The 19,300-nt window shown below is 41.7% G+C and overlaps 1 protein-coding gene across 1 annotated transcript in view; it reads right to left on the bottom strand.

The window, feature by feature from the left end:
- The window catches only part of myocd (myocardin), a 27,785-nt gene that overhangs the window by 7,260 nt on the left and 1,225 nt on the right, over window positions 1-19,300 (bottom strand). The window contains exons 2-8 of the mRNA XM_035670189.1: window positions 14,163-14,228; window positions 7,724-7,879; window positions 3,443-3,627; window positions 2,015-2,119; window positions 1,556-1,884; window positions 516-672; window positions 14-416 (exon numbers count right to left, since the gene is read on the bottom strand). Of these exons, the coding sequence (XP_035526082.1) occupies window positions 14-416; window positions 516-672; window positions 1,556-1,884; window positions 2,015-2,119; window positions 3,443-3,627; window positions 7,724-7,879; window positions 14,163-14,228 (1,401 nt within the window). The remainder of the gene's footprint in view (window positions 1-13; window positions 417-515; window positions 673-1,555; window positions 1,885-2,014; window positions 2,120-3,442; window positions 3,628-7,723; window positions 7,880-14,162; window positions 14,229-19,300) is intronic.

The following is a 19,300-nucleotide window of genomic DNA, read 5'->3' as shown; positions in this document are numbered from 1 at the left end:
AGTCCTCCCCCGCCCAGGCTGCCTCCCCCCAGGCCGTCCTCCATGCTGAGCTGGGCCGGAGAAGGCTGCAGGGCAAACTGCGTGGGTGAGGACATGGGCACGTCGCTGAAGCTGTCGGGGAGCGAGCCGCTTAGGGACAGCTCCGAGGAGGCCGGAGAGATGGGAGGGCTGGAGGAGGTGCTGGGGTAAGGGTAGTAACCTCCCTGGGACAGGGCGCTGGAGGAGGATGGGGACTGGTAGGAGGACAGGGACCCTGTGGGTGTGACCGGGAAAGTCACAGTGGTGATGTCAGAGGAGCCGGAGGGCGAGGAGCCGGCATTAGAGTCCTTGAAGGGTCGAAGGCGCTCGATGAGGGCCGTCTTGGTGCCGGAGACGGGCATGCCGCGAATACGCAGGTGCTGCCTGAGCTCTGACACCTTACAATGCAAGAAGAAAAGAAAAAAAGTCATGTAGGCCCTCTAATATTATCTGCAGTGTCCATTTTTCTTATCTTAGTTCGACTTTGTAACACCTACTTTTAGGTCATCCAGATTAGCTGGCAGGGGCCCAGGTTTGACTGGTGAGATGTTGCTTTGGTTGGGATATGTGGTCTTGACCGGAGAGGAGGAGTTACTGTTGGCTTGGCTGGGTGGACCACTGGAGCTACAGGCTGATAGCTGCTCACTGGCTCCTCTAGAATGGCAGAATGAAATGACTTAATCACAGAAGGAAATAGCAAAAGTCAAAACATGCATCAACTTGGCACTACTTTTAATCAGACACCCTTTATAAATGGATTAAATGATTAAATAATGGCTTTATTAATGGTCCTCTAATAAGGCTTTACAGAGCAGTTGTAAGCAATTAATAAAAACAAGTTTTAGGTTGCCAGATTGGGAAAAATGCCAGAAAAATGTAACTGAAACCGTTGATAAATACTATGTATTTATTTATTCAAATGTAGTGTAAAATATAAGTGTGCAGGCACACTGTGTGGAACACTTGTGAGATCTGTTGTAAGGGCCTTTAGCAACCACTTAATAACTTTTACAATTGCAAATGACTTACTAGGTTGATAGCTTATTAGAAAGGAATCTATTAATGACCTAGTAATATCAGTAGGTTCCTAATAAGCCATCAAGTTTACAGTTATAAGTCAATAATAAAGGGTAATGGGTATAACTTTATAATAAACTAAAAATATTGCCTAATACTTATGTGGCATTAGTGAATCATTCATTAAGCATTAATAAAGCCATTTGTTTCAACTGATGAGCCCTTTATAATAGATGCCTTACTCAAAGTGTATCATAAATAAATGAAGATTTAATTCAATGACTTTTGAGTTCAAGTTCATTCTTGAGAAAAGTACTCTGATAATCTCAACTGTTAACAGGTTCCACTTTAAACTACATCTGTTGGCCTTCATCAGGAAATGCTGTTGCCTTACTTGCATGGACTTCAGCTAACTTCATTCCCTGATGAAGACCGTAAAATCACGTGGTTGATAGACCCAAGAAGAGCCAGTAAGGGGATGTTGGATGAAGATTATGATTGGTCCTCCAGTGTGACTTACTTCTGGCTTTGGCTCTGTGGGTGGGGCTGGTAGCTGAAAGCGGGCTGCCGCTGCTGAACCTGGGCCTGGGCCTGTGTCTGTGGAGTGTGTGTGTGCTGGTGCGACTGCTGCGACTGCGGATGTGTGTGAGCGTGTTTCTGCTGGCTGAGGATCTGCAGCTGCAGGAAGAGCTGCTGCTGCTGGAGGAGTCGGGCGTAGGCCGAGTCCATGGGCGGAGGGGACTTCTCTGCCTTCTGGTCTGGAGGAATGTACTGGTGGTACTTGAGCTTCTTCACCTTTGGCTTCACATCTTTGGGCTTCTTGTGTCGGTTCTTGTCTGATGTCTTGGACTGTTCAGAGGATGAGACAGTGTGAGAATGCCAGCTAATATTCTTAACTAAGCATTTGCAAAAAGTGTAAAGTGAAGGAGAAATCAAAAAATAAAAGCAAAATCAAAGAAAATTCTTAAATGTTGTTGACCTTGACAATAGCAGGAACGGGTATTGGGGGAGTAGCCTGGCTGTTGTTGGCTCCAGACAGTCCTTCATCCTGGCTTTGATCAGGTGGGTCTCGGGTTGCACCTCCCTGTCAACAAATAAAAACAACACACTGTATACAGTCCATACAGGAGTGCAGAGCTGCATTCTTACCATTTTCACTATCTTGGTTTAGTGTTTTGGAATTCACACTTATTTGATACTTAATACTGACAAACACCTTAATATAAAGTGCTACCGGTACTTCTACTTTACTCAAGTATTTTCATTTTCTGTTACTTTGTACAGTACATTTCAGAGGGAAAATATTGCACTTTTTACTTATTACATTTATCTGACTGCTTTAGACAGTAGCTATTTGGCAGATTAAGGTTTTAAATAATGAGTATTTAAAATACAATACAAAATAATAATAAATTAAACCACCTGACAGTATACAAAAGTGTACAACTAGCTTATAAGGTAATGCATACATATAACTGTAACAGTGACAGCGGCCATTCAACCTGGACAGTGTGTATTTTGACTTTTATGCATTTTGCTGATGAGACTCATGTGGTCTTACTTTTGTACAATTTTGAGTGAAAGGCCTGAATCAAACATTGTGCACATTAGTAATACATATTTCACACTTCATGTTTCATTTGGTAAACTGGTGTTTTAAGAAGAGAGTTTCACTCAAACATGTTTATCCATCGAGCTGTTTTATGCCTTGTGCCAAATGATACTCAACAATTCCATCACCGTATATAATACAAGTAACTAAAACACCAAATGATTTCCTTTATTTGGATATTTTTTAGACTGTGGTCACATGTTTTTTGCTGGTTTTGCCTTAGGTTAGATTCACCTGCCTGCAATACTCATTTCTCCTTCAGGGTTATAATGTTGAATTGAGGAGGTGTGGGGATTGCTTACAAGACAGTCAGTTTGTAATCCAAATGGAATAATTTCTCCCCAAAATGCACATGTATTGATGTTTCATTTGCAAAAGTATTCCAAAAAGCTCTAAACAGGAGTTCCCAACTGACATGAGGCAGTGAGACTTCATGATTCAGTTGGAACTGTCTAACAGGTATAAACAATCCTGTCCTGGCATGACTTTCAATCTAGTGACCGTTGCTGATGGCGACCGTTGGAATGAGGTCATCGTGAGTGAAAGGTAAGCAGTGAGGAAATGGAGGCCGCTGGCTCGGCGTGCAGGAATGTGACACCTGCCTAGTTCAACTCAGTCCAACGGACAGTGGAAAACAGAGGCTGAGGATGCAGTTCCCTCCGCCACCACAGGAGGGCAGGAGAAGCAAAGTAGAGCTCCAGCAATGTCAGAGAGACAGACAGATGGAGGAAAACAGAGCAGAGATAGAAGGCATATTTTATCTACATGCTGTTGAGAGACAGAGGTGACTCTTACCTGTCGTGGGCTGGTGAGGGCAGGTGAGGAGGAGGAGGAGGGCGTGCTGCCCACAGCCTCAGATGAAGGGCAGGCCGAGCCCTGCGACTCATCACTGTGATGCTGCTCTGGAGACAGACTTTCACTGCTGCTGTCCTCCTCAAACGCATAAGAGTCCTCCTGCTTAGGGAACTTACCATGGTTTACTGTAAGAAGAGCAGAGAGGGAGATGGGAGGAGGGTCAGTGTGCGTTACCTCCAGATCGGATCATTCCAGTCTATTACAGCTTATTTTAGTTGTTTGGCCGTCAGTTCTATGGATTTTTTAACATTGTTATTACCAAATGTACGGCTGAGATCTGGAAAAACAGTGACATTATGAAAAAGAAGTCTGATTACTAAGCAGGTTATAAGCCACATACTGCTATTGACAATAATTGTAATATTTAAAAATGAAATATTAATATTGTGTTAATAATACACATATAATAATATTGTGTAAATTATCCAGTGCCTCTTCAATCATTTCTGTTTCTTTACACTTCACACTCCAACATAGTAAGCAGGGTTATGCTCCTTAAAGCTGTGTGCTAGTGTTACAGTAGAGGGTCATTAGGTTTTTTTTTTATAGATATTGTGATAATATTGTTCATCATCAGGAATTATTTTGGCTACTAAAATCATGTGGTGAAAAACTGAAAGTGAGCATATCCACAATGTCACTAATAAGTCCTCATTGCACTGAGCACACACAACTACAACAAGTACAGTAGGTGATAATTGTGCCAGCTAGTAATTCTGCCATCTGGCCTTGTTTGTCTAACCTGTTTAAAACCAGTGGTCGTCCAACTTCTTTTTGTTGATGTCACCAGATCTCAACAATTAACTGATTGTTTGAAAATCACCAAAAACAAAACAGCTTTGTGAGTACAATCTTATCAGTAATGATGTAAATGGTGGCCGATTATAAAAGCTTGACCCAAGTTCACGGCTTGATTACCAATCAGACTTTCAGGCTTTCAGAGTTTGTAATTGCTACTCCGTCTGTTAATATTGTGTGCAACACTGAAGCACATTATAAATTGAAATGATGCTGATGATATGATACATTACCTGCATTATTACTTAATCTTAAGGCCTGCCTTGTACTGGTGCCCTGAATGGGTATCTGTATCTGTTCAACCTACTAAATGATCTGTATGTATATGGCGTGGGTGGTGCTCAAACCGGAAGTGGGTGGGACAAACCAGAAATGGATAAGGGTTGATCAGAAGTTGCTATATTTAGAAAACTATTTACAGCCTCAGAGTTAAGCTTCAGAACAATGTTTTTGATCACAAGAGAAGGAGAACAATTTATCTTGTAACTATTTATCTGTGATTTATCTCTAAATAAATGGCCTAAATTGGTTTACAGGAAGTGTTTTTGTTATATTCGCAACTACGGATATTACAGATACACACTTTACTCTGATATTCGTAAGAAGCACATTATCTGTACCAGATACTTGTTTTCTCTGTAACTGATGGGATTCAACATCTTCTGCCAAAGTTGCTTTTTTTACATGACATTCCTGTGTCTGCGTACTGGTTTGAAGTGGGTGGGGTTTAGTTGGTAAAAAGGTGATGTCACATATTTCTGTGCACCAATTAGAGTTTGGCACGTTTGAATCAGAATGTGTCGACAGAGGTGGGGCTGTTTGCTTCAGTTGCCAGGTCGCTGTCAGTCAAATCGCAGCAGGTCAAACTGCCCACAGTGTAATGAGGAGGAATTGTCCTTTAAGTGTTGACATAAGGAAGGGACAGTGGGCGTTGTGTTGTTGCAAACTGCTGCACGTTGCACACAATGTATGTTTCCTGTGTGACCAGTGGTATTCACACACTGCCTGTCTGTCACTGACACCTAGTACGACACTCAACCCGAAGGTGTTACGCCTTGTGGGTGAGAGACTGACACCGCCACTTTACATCCACTGCGCTCCTGATTGGCTAGGCTGATAGCAAACACAGCTTTAATTGGAGGAGCTAAGAGTGGCTATCTAACAGAGCTGAAGGGACAGAGCAAGGGGAGGGAGGTGGTAAAGGTTGGTGTGTGTGTGTGTGTGTGCAGAGGTATAAGATTCTCTTTTTGTATCCAAACATGTGACAGGCAGGAACAGACCCTGGTTTCAATCACAGCACCAGGCCCATTCTGTGCAACTCAATGACCTCGCAATACACACACAAACACACACACACACACACTCGCAGAGCTTAACACACAGCTTAGTGCACACAGCATTGTCCTAAATGCCATTTCCTCCCACCTGTTCGTGTTTAACTCCTTCACTCTCCGCACTCACACACGGCGACACACACTCTGAATGGGTCATGTGTGAATGTGCTGGCCCTCTCTGTCCTACATGCTGTCCAGTACACGCTGTTTCCATGAGTCTTTAAGTCAATTTGATGTCACCGGGAGATTGAGATGGCAGGATTGCAGGAAATCTGCGAGCCGCGTACACTTCCGCTTTTCAAGTGGCTGGTTTAGAAGTTACGGCAGGTCACATAGTTTCCAAAATTACCGCGCAGAGGTTGAAGCGATCGTTGGGAGTGTTGTGTAAGGGGATATGGAGCTTTAAGGTGAGGGGTTAATGCTGCAGGCGAGGGGGACGCAACAGCCTGGTCCTGTCACAGAGCTTTGTAGGTGGCTGATTGGAGCTATACAGGCCTGTTAAAGCAGAGACAAAGCAGGGAGGAGGGGAGGTGGGTACAAACATACACACAGGTACACCCACACATACACACAAGGATGCACTCAAAGTCAAATACACATCGCCACTTCTAAAGAAAAAGGGTGGACCCAAATACAGCTGCTGTTCATCTCAATAAACGGCGCTCCCTTCCTCCTGCAGAGGTAGTGTAAACCAGCTGACGGCAGCTGCCGTCTCCTTTACGCAACATGTTTACTGGAAGCTCAAGGGGGCAAACATAAAACTGCTAAAACACCAGAGTCAAAAAAACATTACTCGCGCTGCCAAGAATGATATAGAGAGAGTGAGTAACATGTTGAGCATTAGACGACAAACAGTGTGAGTACAGAGCTCCGCAGTGGGACGGCTCGGGCCTGACACTTTGCACAGCGCTAAATCAATTCAGCGTCAAAGCATGTATGTTGTCCATTTCCTTAAATCAAACACTGGAGGAGGCAGAGGTCTCTAGAGGGCTCCACATACACTTTAATCCCCAATATACATTTAGTAAAGACAGCGCCTCTTCTGAAAGAAAATCTGCCTTTTCAGTACCACAACAACATTTTTGGAGATCCACACCAGGTTCAAGAGATTTTCTGAAGTAAGCATGATGTTCTTAAATGTAAATAACATTCTCTGTGCTACAAATACAAATAAATATGCGTTCCTGTCGTGGTGGATCACATTAAGACGGAACAACAGGAAACAGTTACGGAAAGAGTCCAGGATATGTAAAGGTGGGAAAGGGAAAATTCCATATGTGTTGGTTGCACTCATCTAAAAAGTCACACTTTATAGAAGGTTTTTATGTTAATTAATGGCTAATAAAGCATTTACTAATGCTTTACAGATCAGTTATGAGGCGTAAAGTGTTAATGAGCTGTTAATAAATTAAATAAATAGTCAAGGGGTCCAACCACTTAGAGGGACAACCTGGGACCACAATAGTTCCTATTAAAGCAATATCATAAAGGTGCCTTAGAATAATGTTGTACCATTGTTTCTTATTCAACCACGGGCAAAATCAGCTTTAAGTAAAGCTTCTAATCTGAACACTAAAAGTTAAAGATGCACTTCCTGTTCCTATTGTTTGTGTCTAGTTATGCCTTTTAATATGGTGACAAGTTTCAGGACATTAGCAGTTAGCAAGGGAGAAAGGGCATTCTGGAGTTTGAGGGTTGAGGGGTTTGAGAGAGTATCAGATCTTCAGTCATTTACAGACTAAATGCAATGTCTAATTCATGCTGTTGCCACAAAGCTTTCTGTGGTGGAGAATGCTGATCAAAGATCTACAATAAACACTCCACTTGCTTGTTTGACAAAATGATGTGACTGTGTTAAAGTCCAGCAGTGCAGTCATTAAAGGACATGCTTGTTTGAGTAGATTACAACCTCTAACAGAGTGCTTTGTAGTATAGGACCTAAACAAAGGATTGTTAATACACACACACAGTCAGGAGGGAAGCGTGCTCTCCTTCTCACTGCACACAGACGTGGAGTCACGCAGGTTTGAGATGCAGCAGGTGTTAAAGGTGTGTTACACACTACACAGCAGCATCCCTCTGCTGATACCTGTCATTGTGATGGCAGAGTCTAGGGGAATGATATTCTTTTGGACCAGCTCCAGGGGCCCCGGCCTGAGAGCCAGCTTCTCGTTCAGGTCCTCGGCGAGCCGGGCTCGCCTTAGCCTCATCTGGGCCTCCAGAGAGGAGCAGTCTGAGGCCGGGTCTACACAACACATAGCAGCACCACACCATCAGCAACATTGGACACACACACCAGAGAAACACTGCTTATACAGTCTGTACATACTGCAGTATAGCAGAGTACTGTACATTTGCTCCAAATTGTATTTAAGCACAGTTTTACTTAAGCTATATATTATATAGATTTCTATTATTATATCTATCTATAAAAACAGTATACAGTATGAAGTAGTTTCCAAATGAATGAATCAGTAGAAATGTCCAAAAAGGTGATATTTAATAATATAACATTGACAGGGAGCATTCTGTGGCGTAAGAAGTACTTTTACTTTGTCACGTCAATCAATTTGAACTATCATGTAATTCGTATGAATCAATCCATAAACAGATCATGTAGCTGAACCCTAAAACTGGGCTGCAGTCATGCTGTTGTTTATAGCAATTCAATTTAAAAAGGTGCAGCATAATTTTAACTTGTGGACTGCTGCTGTTAGCTTACTAGCCACGCTAGCTTTTGCAGTCATGCTCACAACACAGCCTAATGAGGAACAACCATTTGTCGTCCGAGTAGTATTGACCAATCACGTTTGAGCAAGCTTTGGTTGCAAAAGAGGCGAAACACTTTGGCCAAAATACAATCTCGGAGCCCATTGACTATTATGTGACGACAATCAAATCCGACAATAGCATTTTATTCATTTATATGCATTTATATGCAGAAATGTGTCTTCCTGGTCATTCTCGCATATCAAATAGCTAATCAGACTTTAGAGGAAGTCTTAGCCCGGATATCAACTGGCTACACTGGAAGCCCCCAGAGGCTATACTGTTGTCAGACGGGTTCTGAGACTGCAACCCTGCCCAGCATTTAGCCAGGTAAAATTCAGTCCAAGCAGCGTCTCTGCTGCCCCACATGAAGGACAAGCTAACATTACAGGGTAGTTTGTTTTATAAAGTCCCCTGCTGGCCCCTGCTGCACGGCTTGCTGCAACAAACGCTGACAAATATAAATTCGAACAAATGATTACACGTTGAACATTTCACTTTCTTTTCAAATTACAGTAACGCTGTATTTTTTATGAAGCAGTACCATTTAAACATCAACATGCATACAGATTGTAAGTTATGAGTTACCATTTAATGTGTAAGTACCAAAAATACCTCCTAAAATCAATAGATCTTTTTTAACATCAGACTGCTAAATATTGTGTTTTTTTTCATCTCATCTTATATTTTTCCATTTCATCATCATGTTTTTCCTGCATGCAGTTAACCCTTCTGTATCCTGCTGTCATTTCCCCAACAAACACATGACTTCCCTCAGCCTTCCTTCAATAATCAATATTGCTGTTTTGGATCGGTTCTAATATCTGTTCAGCTGCTCCACTCCCAGTACCGCCAGACACTTTTGAGTACTAGAAAAATAAATGGAGTGGCTGTAATTAAAGGGCTGCAGCGGGTGAGATTTTCAGTCTTCCACACTCTCTCTTTGTTAACTCCAGTATAAATAATCAGGGCCGGAGCTAACCTGGCTTGGCCTACAATCTCTCCACAGGACTGATTACCCGGCAGTGAGGAGAGCACACCACATCAGTTTGATTATCTGAGACCGAGAGCGAGAATGAGCAACAGCACTTATTTGGTCAAATATAATTTCAGTGGGATATGTCTGAGGGCTGACACAGGATACAGCGCCAAAATAAAATGAATGATATTGTGCTGGACAACTCAGGTAGAGTATTACTGTCTGATGAAGAATGGGCCTGAAATGTAATATTTTAAAACTTTAAAAATTAAGTTTATATTAATGTGCAATATTACACATTTTTAATCTCCTGGTATCAAATATTTGGCTTATTCTTTCAAATTAGACTTCTATAATCCTATAAACTTAGAGGATGGATGCAAGAAAATACAGATAGAATATTTAGGTGGAAGATAAACATGAAAGAAAAAATGAAGGAAGGAAAAACAGACTGATGAAAGAAGAAGAAAATAAAAAAGAGAGAAAAAAGATTTATTAGAAAATTCAAAACTAGTTGTATGAGTGTGAACTTGTGACGTGTGCCGATCCTCAAACACATAGATGGATGGTAGGAATGAAGGAAGAATTTTAAGGAGGTAGACATGAGTAACTAAATAAAATGGAGGGACAAATAAAACGAAAGAAGGAATGAATTAAAGTTGAAATGAAGGTTGATATAAGAATGGAAGGAGTAAAGAAAGAAATAGTTGGTACAAAGAATGACAGAATTAAGGTAAGTATACGAATATTGTTGGAAAAAGGAAAAGTGAAAGGAACAAAACAATAAAACAAGGGAAGAAAAGGGATAAAGAGATGTAACAAGGCAGTGAATGCCACACACAGAGGCCAGTGGGTAAAGCACATGGCCAGCCTGGATCCAGTCCCCTTCCTCAGAGGGGAAGTGGGCGAGCTGCAGGTCCGTGGTCACATTGGCGAGCCGTCGCCGTCCCCCAGCAGGGTGACATCATCATCTGTTTATAACTCAGCTGCCCAAAGAGTCTCCTGCCTCACCTGTCACCGACTGGCCTGATTTAAGAACTGATTTGACATCACAGGGACACATGGAGCTTTAAGTGTGTTTAACCAAACTGCCTAAAAAACGTGTTTGAGCGTGGCTGCGTTGCACCCGCTCAGCCGTAATGTAACCTGATCCGGTGAGTCTGAGGCTGGCTTACAGACTTTTAAACATTCTGCAGCAGTATTAAAACACACGACGCACTTTAAACCTATTGCAATACATATACCTGCTGACTGTATCTGTCAAATGTAAACACTACAGTAAGAGGTAAGACGTATGGTGCATTAGGCGGGAATAATTCCCTTTGTGTTTCCATCCACGGAGGATTAAAGCACCGCTGCTGAAGGAATGAAGATGGGGTGTTTTTATGCAGGAAAAAGCACAGTAAACCTGCAGCTACAGCCCTATTATCTTTATGAGGAAATATTAGATTGTATGTGTGTGTGTGTGTGTGTGTGTGTGTGTGTGTGTATTCAGACCTGTGGCCAGCAGTCAGACAGTGTGCTCCTATGCAGGCCACACGCCAGTCAGGCCTGAGAGGCTGGGGCGGATTCTTGAATAGCCTAATAAACACCAGATGTTCCCTGGGTAATATATACACAGACCCTGTGCCGTGTCCATCTCCCCAGCAGGAATAACACAGCCAGGCAGAGCCAGCCAGCATCTGAAGGATCACATCGACAGCGGCACAGAGGAGACGTCTGTGCCGCCCCGAAAAATTACAACTTTTTGACATAAAGAGCTGTGAGGGCAAAAGACGCTGATGCCAGTTTTAAGGGTGTGAGAAAGTGTGTACTAACAAATCTTTGCAACCCTCTTCCATCTGCGCCACCGCCTGCAATCAAGAGATAAACAGCCAATTGAAATTTCTTTTTTAAAAAAGCGCTTGGAGCCCCCGCTGGCCAATTGTGTTTCTCCTTGCTGCCTTATCTGTGACAGACTCCTAGAAACTGATAGGGCCTCGCCGGGCCTCTGGATTCCGTTCCCCCGCACACTTACCAGCAGTTTATCTGGAGGCTGGAGCCTCTGTGAAATGGCAAATGGTGCCAGAGATATCATTCAACAAATCCCTGGCCTGCAGTCCCAGTCCCCCCCAAGTCCCCTTGCTGTTTCTGCAGGCAAGTAAGTGAAAGAAGAAAAACGCTTCGGCACACTGGCATCGCTCACTGCTCCTATGTTTGCCAAGACGACACAGTGTTGCAGTATGAGGAATTGATAAGATCTTAGTTTATAAGTGGCTGTGTAACGTCTCATGCTGACCAAACGTTTGGTTCCTCATGAATATTTAAAAGTGTCGTCAATGCCAACAAAAATATTTATCGACGCATGACGTTTGTGGCATATAGAGGCTGAAGGAGATAGCTGCAAACATTACAGTGCTGCCATGACCTACAGAACATGAGAGGCCATTAATCGTAGCTACAGTGAAGATTTAAGAGCACGCTCAGTACACTCTCGGTCTACTTGTTCTCATCACTATGTCTTGACATTAAAAGCACAAAATCTTATAAATGGCAGCTCACACTCCATGTAGTTGTGTTTGGGGGTGCCTCTGCTTTGATGTGGCGTTTGCAGGCGCTGTGCTGTAAACAGGTACCGTGTACGTAAATCTAGCTGAGCGGTTGCTGATTCTTCTGAGGCAGAGAGCCTCTTCCAGCACGAGAGCATTCCTCGGCGGTCACTCAGCGACCTGTCTGCCTACTCGCTGGCTGCACGCGCTATCTGCCTGTCTCCCTGCCTGTCGGGTGGATATATCCACCTGCTTCCTCTACTATACGTCCACCTCTGCTTCTGTCACTACCTGTGGATTTATCCGTCTCTGGAGTCAGGATCTGCTTCTCTTTAGAGCATCTGTCATCTTAACTGTTTTCTTTTCTTCCTTACCTGTTTCTCTCTGTCCGTGTCTAATGCTTTAATCTGCGGCCTTTTGTCTTTTGTTCTTGATTTTTATGGTGAGGAAAGTGAATCAGTCAGAAGAACTGTAAAAACTAGCAAGAGTCTGCAGGTTTCCACTGCAAGCACTTTGATCCCAAAACATAACTAGAGGAGCTGATTTCACTGATTAGTTCCCTCTTTCTTGGTTGAAGTTCATCAGTGAAATCATCTGCTGATTCCCGAGCTACACTATTCCTGTCTCCATCCTTCTTTCTCTCTCTTTCCTCTTTTGTTCTTTTACGAGCGGCTGGCAGCATCAGATTGTACTGTTTCAATTCAAAACTGTGATAGATAATCATAAATCAGTCATAACTTTTTTTCTTTTTACATATCAGGCAATATGTCAGACTCAATGATCAGATTCATGTGAAACTCAGGGAAATGATGCTTCTTAAATGCGTTCCAAAACTTTCTAAATAATACTGATTGAGCCAAAGGGACCTACAATTAAAGGGCACATATGAAAAGGCAGTAACTGCTCGGATTTCCCACACTGGACTAGATGTTTGAACCTTTACATCCACGTTGCTCTCCAAAACTGTCAACAAATAATATTGTACTAAATTACTTAAAAAATCTGTTCTTCATTTGTCCGCTTAATAGCTGAAGGGCTTACTGCATCATTTGTGTATTTAAAGCTGGACTAATCATTAACAACAGAACAAATGACAAAAGATTTCCCCTCAGAGTTTTAGCATCTTTCAGCTCATTGTTTTGGTTTTTAGGGCCAGTAACATTACTGCTTTGGTTCACTCTCTTGGCTCTCATCAGCCAGTAGCTGTATTTAGTGAATAAGCTATGATAAACCCACTGTACATGACCTGTCCAGCACCAAACAGCAGACAAAACACAGTTAGTGACTAGCTGGTGAACATGCAGTATTTAGCAGCTAAAGAGCCAGATATTTTTCTCAGTAGTTGGTGGAGATCATAAACAGAGCCTAAGGCCAGTGAATATTTGACTTTGGATGTGGCCAAAAAAACCCAACTCCAAATGAATTCTAATGTTTCCATGTTACTGCTGAATGTGTAGGCAATGATTGCTAACATATTAGCCATATCATCTTTATAAAGTGATAAAATTGTCAGTGTTGTGTTGCTTGTGCTGCTGCCCCCAAGAGGTAAAAATAAATAAATACTGCCTTAACCAATGCCAAAATTCTAGCACTGAAATGCAATGATCCCCATAATGCATTTACATTTTCACATGACACACTTTGAAGTGTCAAATCAGCCTCATTGTGAAAATAACATATTTTCTCTCGTATCCCTTGTATTTGGTATCTAACCATGAAAGCAGTTTTTGAGATATCCATCTCTGATATTTCTACCTCCACCACAATACAAAGTGGTCTCAAAACAACATCCTTATTACTCTGGATAATAACAGTTTCTGTAGGGACTATTTCTCCAGTAAAAGTAGTTCCAGTGAAAACTGTTCTGTGGCTTATCCAGAGTAACGGTCATTGTTTCTGAAAAGACAGGTTGGATTTTTTAATGTAATTTTCTCAATGCTGTGAGGCCCACGGTCAAAGATTGGTTTACCTTCATTGCATCGAGGTTGTGGCAGAAATCTCAAAACCTGGACAAATAAAACTAAAACTATCTGCATGGCCAGCTATCACAATAGTTGAGGTTTATTTGTACCTTCATATCGTATAACTTCCTGGACAAAACCTTGTTCATTGTATTTCTCAACATTTCTCTCTTCCTGTCTTACTCACACTATAGTGCAAAAGCATGTGTGGAAGTGTGTGTGTGTGTGTGTGTGTGTGTGTGTGTGTGCGCCTGCATGTGCAGCAGCTCAGTGATGGAAGGCGTTACTCACGAGGCATGATGCCTTGGTCTGCCAGCTGCTCTCGTGTCCTCCTCTGCTGAAGTCTTAACTGTAGGACTGAAGTTGGAGGGAGGAGGAGGAGGAGGAGGAGGAGGAGGAGGGGAAGATGGATGGAGGGGAAGAAAAGATGAGACAGAGATGTGGAAAGACAGGTAAGGGACAGAAAAAAAAGCAGGAAGAGACTGAGAATTCAACCCACTTTAAATGTTTTCATAATTCTAAATTGTAGTCTGATTGAGAATAATTTCCTTTCACCTATAGGCTGAAATAAAAGCTACTGATGTCATATATACATGTATGTATGCATCTATATGCATACAGAAAACACAGAAAAAAACAACGCTGCTTGCTCACAAATATTTTTGTGAGCAGGATGTAGGGAATGATAAACACAGCTCCTGGCTTTTAAACAGATCTGCTAGGCAGTGTGTGGTCCGCAGCGTATGCACATGTTTTTGCATGCTGTGTGTGTGTGTGTGTGTGTGTGTGTGTGTAGAAGTGGTCTAGGTGGGAGTGTAGGGTCATAAACATAGAGCCTCCCCCATGTCTGTTGGTCTGCTTGTGTCTGTGGCTCTTTTGCTTTCCTTTTCTTTGTCTGTGTGTCTTTGCGTGTATATCCTCCTCGCTGTTATCTGTAAGTCTCTGTGAGACCCTGGATCTGACACACCAGTATGAAATGTTCCTCCTTTTCTGCAAGTCCCTAATCACTTTGCACTTAAAGATCTCCTTCAGGTGGTTCATGTTTGCGCAAATGTGGCTGCATTTAAGCATTTTATGAATTTCCTCAAAACTCTCAGCTTTGATGTGATGACTTTTCTAACAGTTTGACTGAATATCAGCGAGCTTGGGTGCCACATCATAGGGCTCTTTTGGGAGAGCACCTCCATTATGTAACACCAGGCCTTTCCCTTCATCTCACATCTGCTTTAGTTTACAGTAAGGGGGTCGTGACCTGCTGGTCGCAACATCACAGAGAGCCAACGCTGACTGAAAGCTGACCAAAACATGTAACTGATACAGCCTTTGACAAGGGAAGTTTTGTGTCATCCCCTACAATAATAAGCACCCATCCATGTATACAGGCAGGTTTAGTCTCTTCTGTCATGGAAAAAGCAAGGTGACAATGGAATGTAACTGTTAGTGTTAGTTAATTCTGCGGACCGTCTTTGATTTCAACTCAAGTGGCTGCTCCTCACTGCTCTGTATTGTGTTTACTGAAAGGTTATGAATAATTCTCTCAGAAAAAGCACAGCAGCCACTAGATAATCTGTTCATTCTCTTAAAAAGCTTCTCTGTTTGGTTGTTACAGCTTTGTTGTTGTTAGGGCAGACTAAAAACAGAAGTTATTACATCATTTGTTCCATTTGTATGTGTGTTATTGTGTGTTTGATTAATAATAATAATTAAAAAAAAAAATAATAATTTGTTCCATTTAATTCTAACACAGCCAAATCCTGAACTAAGTTGTAGTCAGTCATGTGCTGTGCTTCTAACAAGCTAATGTGACAAGCTCACGTTACAGTACAGCCTTAATGTTTGGATGCAAGCAAACCAATGTGACAAGCTAATGTTACGGTAAGGCAACTGCTAACTGCCTTTTGTCTCTTCTGTCATGGAAAAAGCAATGTGACAAACTGAATGTAACTGTTTGCTAATTCTCCAGAGCCTCTTTGATTTTAACTCCAGGGACGGCTCTTTGCTGCTCTGTGTTTACTGAAAGGTTATCAATAATTATTTCTCAAAAAGCCCAGCAGCTGCCATAAAATCTGCTCTTATTCTTAAAAAAGCTTCTCTGTTTCATTGTTACAACTTTGTTGCTAGGGTAGAGACTTAAAAAAACAAAAAACAAGTTTGAACAAATTTGCACCAGTAAATAAAGTTTTGCTCAGTTGAATTCTAACACAACCTACCTAACAAAATCCAAAAGTATGTTGTAGGACTGGTGTACCAATAATTTGTGGTGCCTCTAAAAAACTAATGTGACAAGCCAACACTGCAGTAAAACAGCTGCTATCATGCTTAATTTGGTCCATACATGCAGGTTTAGTCTCTTGTGTCATGGAAAAAGCAAGGTGACAATGGAATGTAACTGTTAGGGTTAGTTCATTCTGCGGACTGTGTTTGATTTTAAGTCAAGGGACAGCTATTCTGCGTTATGTTTACTGAAAGGGTTATCAATAATTCTCTCTGAAAAAGAACAGCAACTCCTCCATAATCTGCTCTTTCTTTTAAAACGTTTCTCAGTTTTATCTCACTTTTAAAACAAAGTTTGGTCAAATTTGCATTAAGGCATAATTTTTTGTTACATTCAATTCTAACACAACCCACATAGTCAAATCCTAAAATATGCTGTAGACAGTTTGTTCCGTTCATTTGCCATCAAGATAATGCATGTGATAAGCTAACGTTATGGTAAAACAGCTGCTAACATGCTTCATTTTGTCCATACATGCAGGTTTTGACTCTTCTGTCATGAAAAAAGGAGGGTGACAAATTGAATGTAGCTGTTATTGTTTGCTAATTCTGGAGTGCTTCTTTGATTTTAACTCCAGGGACGGCTCTTTGCTGCTCTATGTTTACTGAAAGGTTATCAATAATGCTGCCTGAAAAAGCACAGCAGCTGCCACATAATCTGCTCTTTCTCATAAAAAGGTTCGCTCAGACCAGAGGGTTGTCTGTCCTGATTGCAGAGTGTACATGTTATAGAAAGAGGACCCGAGCCAGGCTGTGTAATCACGGATCACTGAACCATACGATACTCTGCCTCTCTCACTGTTGACTTTGAAACTGAAGACATTTGTTTTAACTTAGGCTTTCTTGACAACAAAGGACATACAAATCCACAGCCACATTTACAAGTTTTCAGATTTATAGTGTAAATAAATTATCATTTGGCCTGGTTTGCACTGGTGAAGTGGTGATAATTACACAAGCCAGTGTAGTGATATTCTGATTTATTGTCCTCCTGTGCCTCACACATTCACAGCCACCAAACAGGCTAATAATAACACCACACTTTTACACCTAAACTCTAACATCTTAGCAAACGACACTGGCTGCATTTGTTACATGAATTCTCCTGAACTTTCCCTCAGCACAAGCAGGAATGTGTTCGCGACAGATGTATGAGCACAACTGTATAACTTCTAATAAACAGGTATCCCTAAATGAAGTATTAGGTTTATTTTAGTCTAATACCTCTGCATAAAGTGAAAATCCACCTTAAAACAGAACTCACATATTTTATTCCTATGGTCTTGGACATTTAGAGCCAGATTTGTGAACGTGAGCCAGAGACAGATGCAAGAGAGCCAACACTCCACCATTAAGATACAGTTTCTGGAGCAGCTCCATTGACAGTGACTTATAGTCAACAGTGGGATAGTAGGGTGATGCAGAAAAAAAACTCACTTGAGCGCACGAGCCAACCCATTCCACAGGTAAGTGCTTTTTTATCTGTTGCCAGAATGCCATTCATTGTCAGTGGAGGGTGTCTAGGTTTTGTCTTTCATATTACTTATTCTAAGTTTTGTCAGAAATATTAGCAAGGATACACAATCTGCCAGGATGACTGGAGTAATATTTGATGAAGGTAAATTAATATGAAAACTGATAACAGTTAACACTGTTTAAATTTGTATGAACAAATTCGAGCTAACATAATTCATTGTAATTAATTAACACAACTCTCTAGCCTAGTTCTAGTCCAAAAGTTTGTTGTGAGTTGACGTTCTGTTCCTCACTTGAGTGACAAGCTAACGTTACGGAATTTTTTCCCTCTACAGTTTCCAGTTCAAAATGTTTTCTCATACATATTTCTCAGATGATTTGGTGTCATGATTATCTGTTTAGCACCACGCTAGTCTCCTATTTTACATTAGCTTATAGGACAACAATTGCTTAGTTTACGGTCTGCTGCGCTCCAGAAAAGTAGTTCTTGGACGAATCAATTGTATAAAAAATACCAAAATATTTTTCATATTTTTCCATTTAGTAGTTAGATCTTCTCAGTAACATCCAGCATCATCATGTAATGTAATAAATTCTTAATTGGGTATGGAGTCTGATAAAAAACAGGTGTTTCCGAAGACGGTACCTGTGTGTGGTACTGATTTACTATTCAACATATGGTTGACACCTTGTAGTATTGATATAACATATATTTGACGCCTTTGTCATACTATTATGTAACGGCAGTGAGCTCGAGAGCACAGGTCACAGCTCCTTGAGCTGTTAATCAAATCGGCATGAGAACTAGTCAGGGACATACACACTCACAAAACATTCGGCAGTCCACAGGGAGCACTTAAATGAGATCTTTATCTTTCCTTTTAGCTTCAACCATGCAGCAGCAGTTCCCATGGCTTTGATAATGTAGTTTCAAGCGTGGCGCAAAAGGAACAACATTTGCTGGTTTTCATGGGGTGCAGAATGTAAGTCGAGCTGCTGCAGCTTAAAGAAAACTGTAAATCCTGCACAACCTGATTGTCTAAGACTCCCCCTGTCATCAGCGGTTATCACCGAGAGAATTACGGGCAGTTTTACTTCTCTTACGCTTAATATTTCACTCATGCACTCATAAATTCACTCGACCAGTCATGTCGGTTGTCCGTTGTATCACCCAACATTAATCCCTCCAACTGTAACATCAAGCAGACTTGTTGGAAGATAACTTTTATTGCAATAAAGACAATCTCTACATCTGTGCCATATTAACCAGCTAGAGCATGTGGGTTAGAACAACACAGAACCTGAGCCACCTTGGTGAAAAGCCTCCTGCCGCTTTTGAACACAGCCATCCACCCTCTCATGTTCCCCGGAGCACTGGGGGTCATTTCCCACCCTGCCGATCTGCTCTAAACAACTCAGAGGAAAAGCCTCATTTAGCCTGCCATTTCTGGAACGCAATTACAGCTCACAGACAAACTCCAAGTAAGGGTTGAAGCCAGCAGTACAGCAGTGTGAAGTGTTGCTTTCAGAGGCGATCATGTATACCATAACTTTACAGACTAGAGAGCAGGATTGGAGCGATGTTGTTGCCACCATCAGTTACATTTTCCTCAGGGAGGTGGCAGTGTTGGTCAGACTACACACACTGTAGTGGTACAGCGCACATACACACACACACA

This window comes from Morone saxatilis, unplaced genomic scaffold (assembly GCF_004916995.1).
Source record: "Morone saxatilis isolate NCDOM2014 unplaced genomic scaffold, NCSU_SB_2.0 Contig1, whole genome shotgun sequence".
NCBI classification, from domain to species: Eukaryota; Metazoa; Chordata; class Actinopteri; family Moronidae; genus Morone; species Morone saxatilis.
This window is presented reverse-complemented; position numbering and strand designations above follow the sequence as displayed.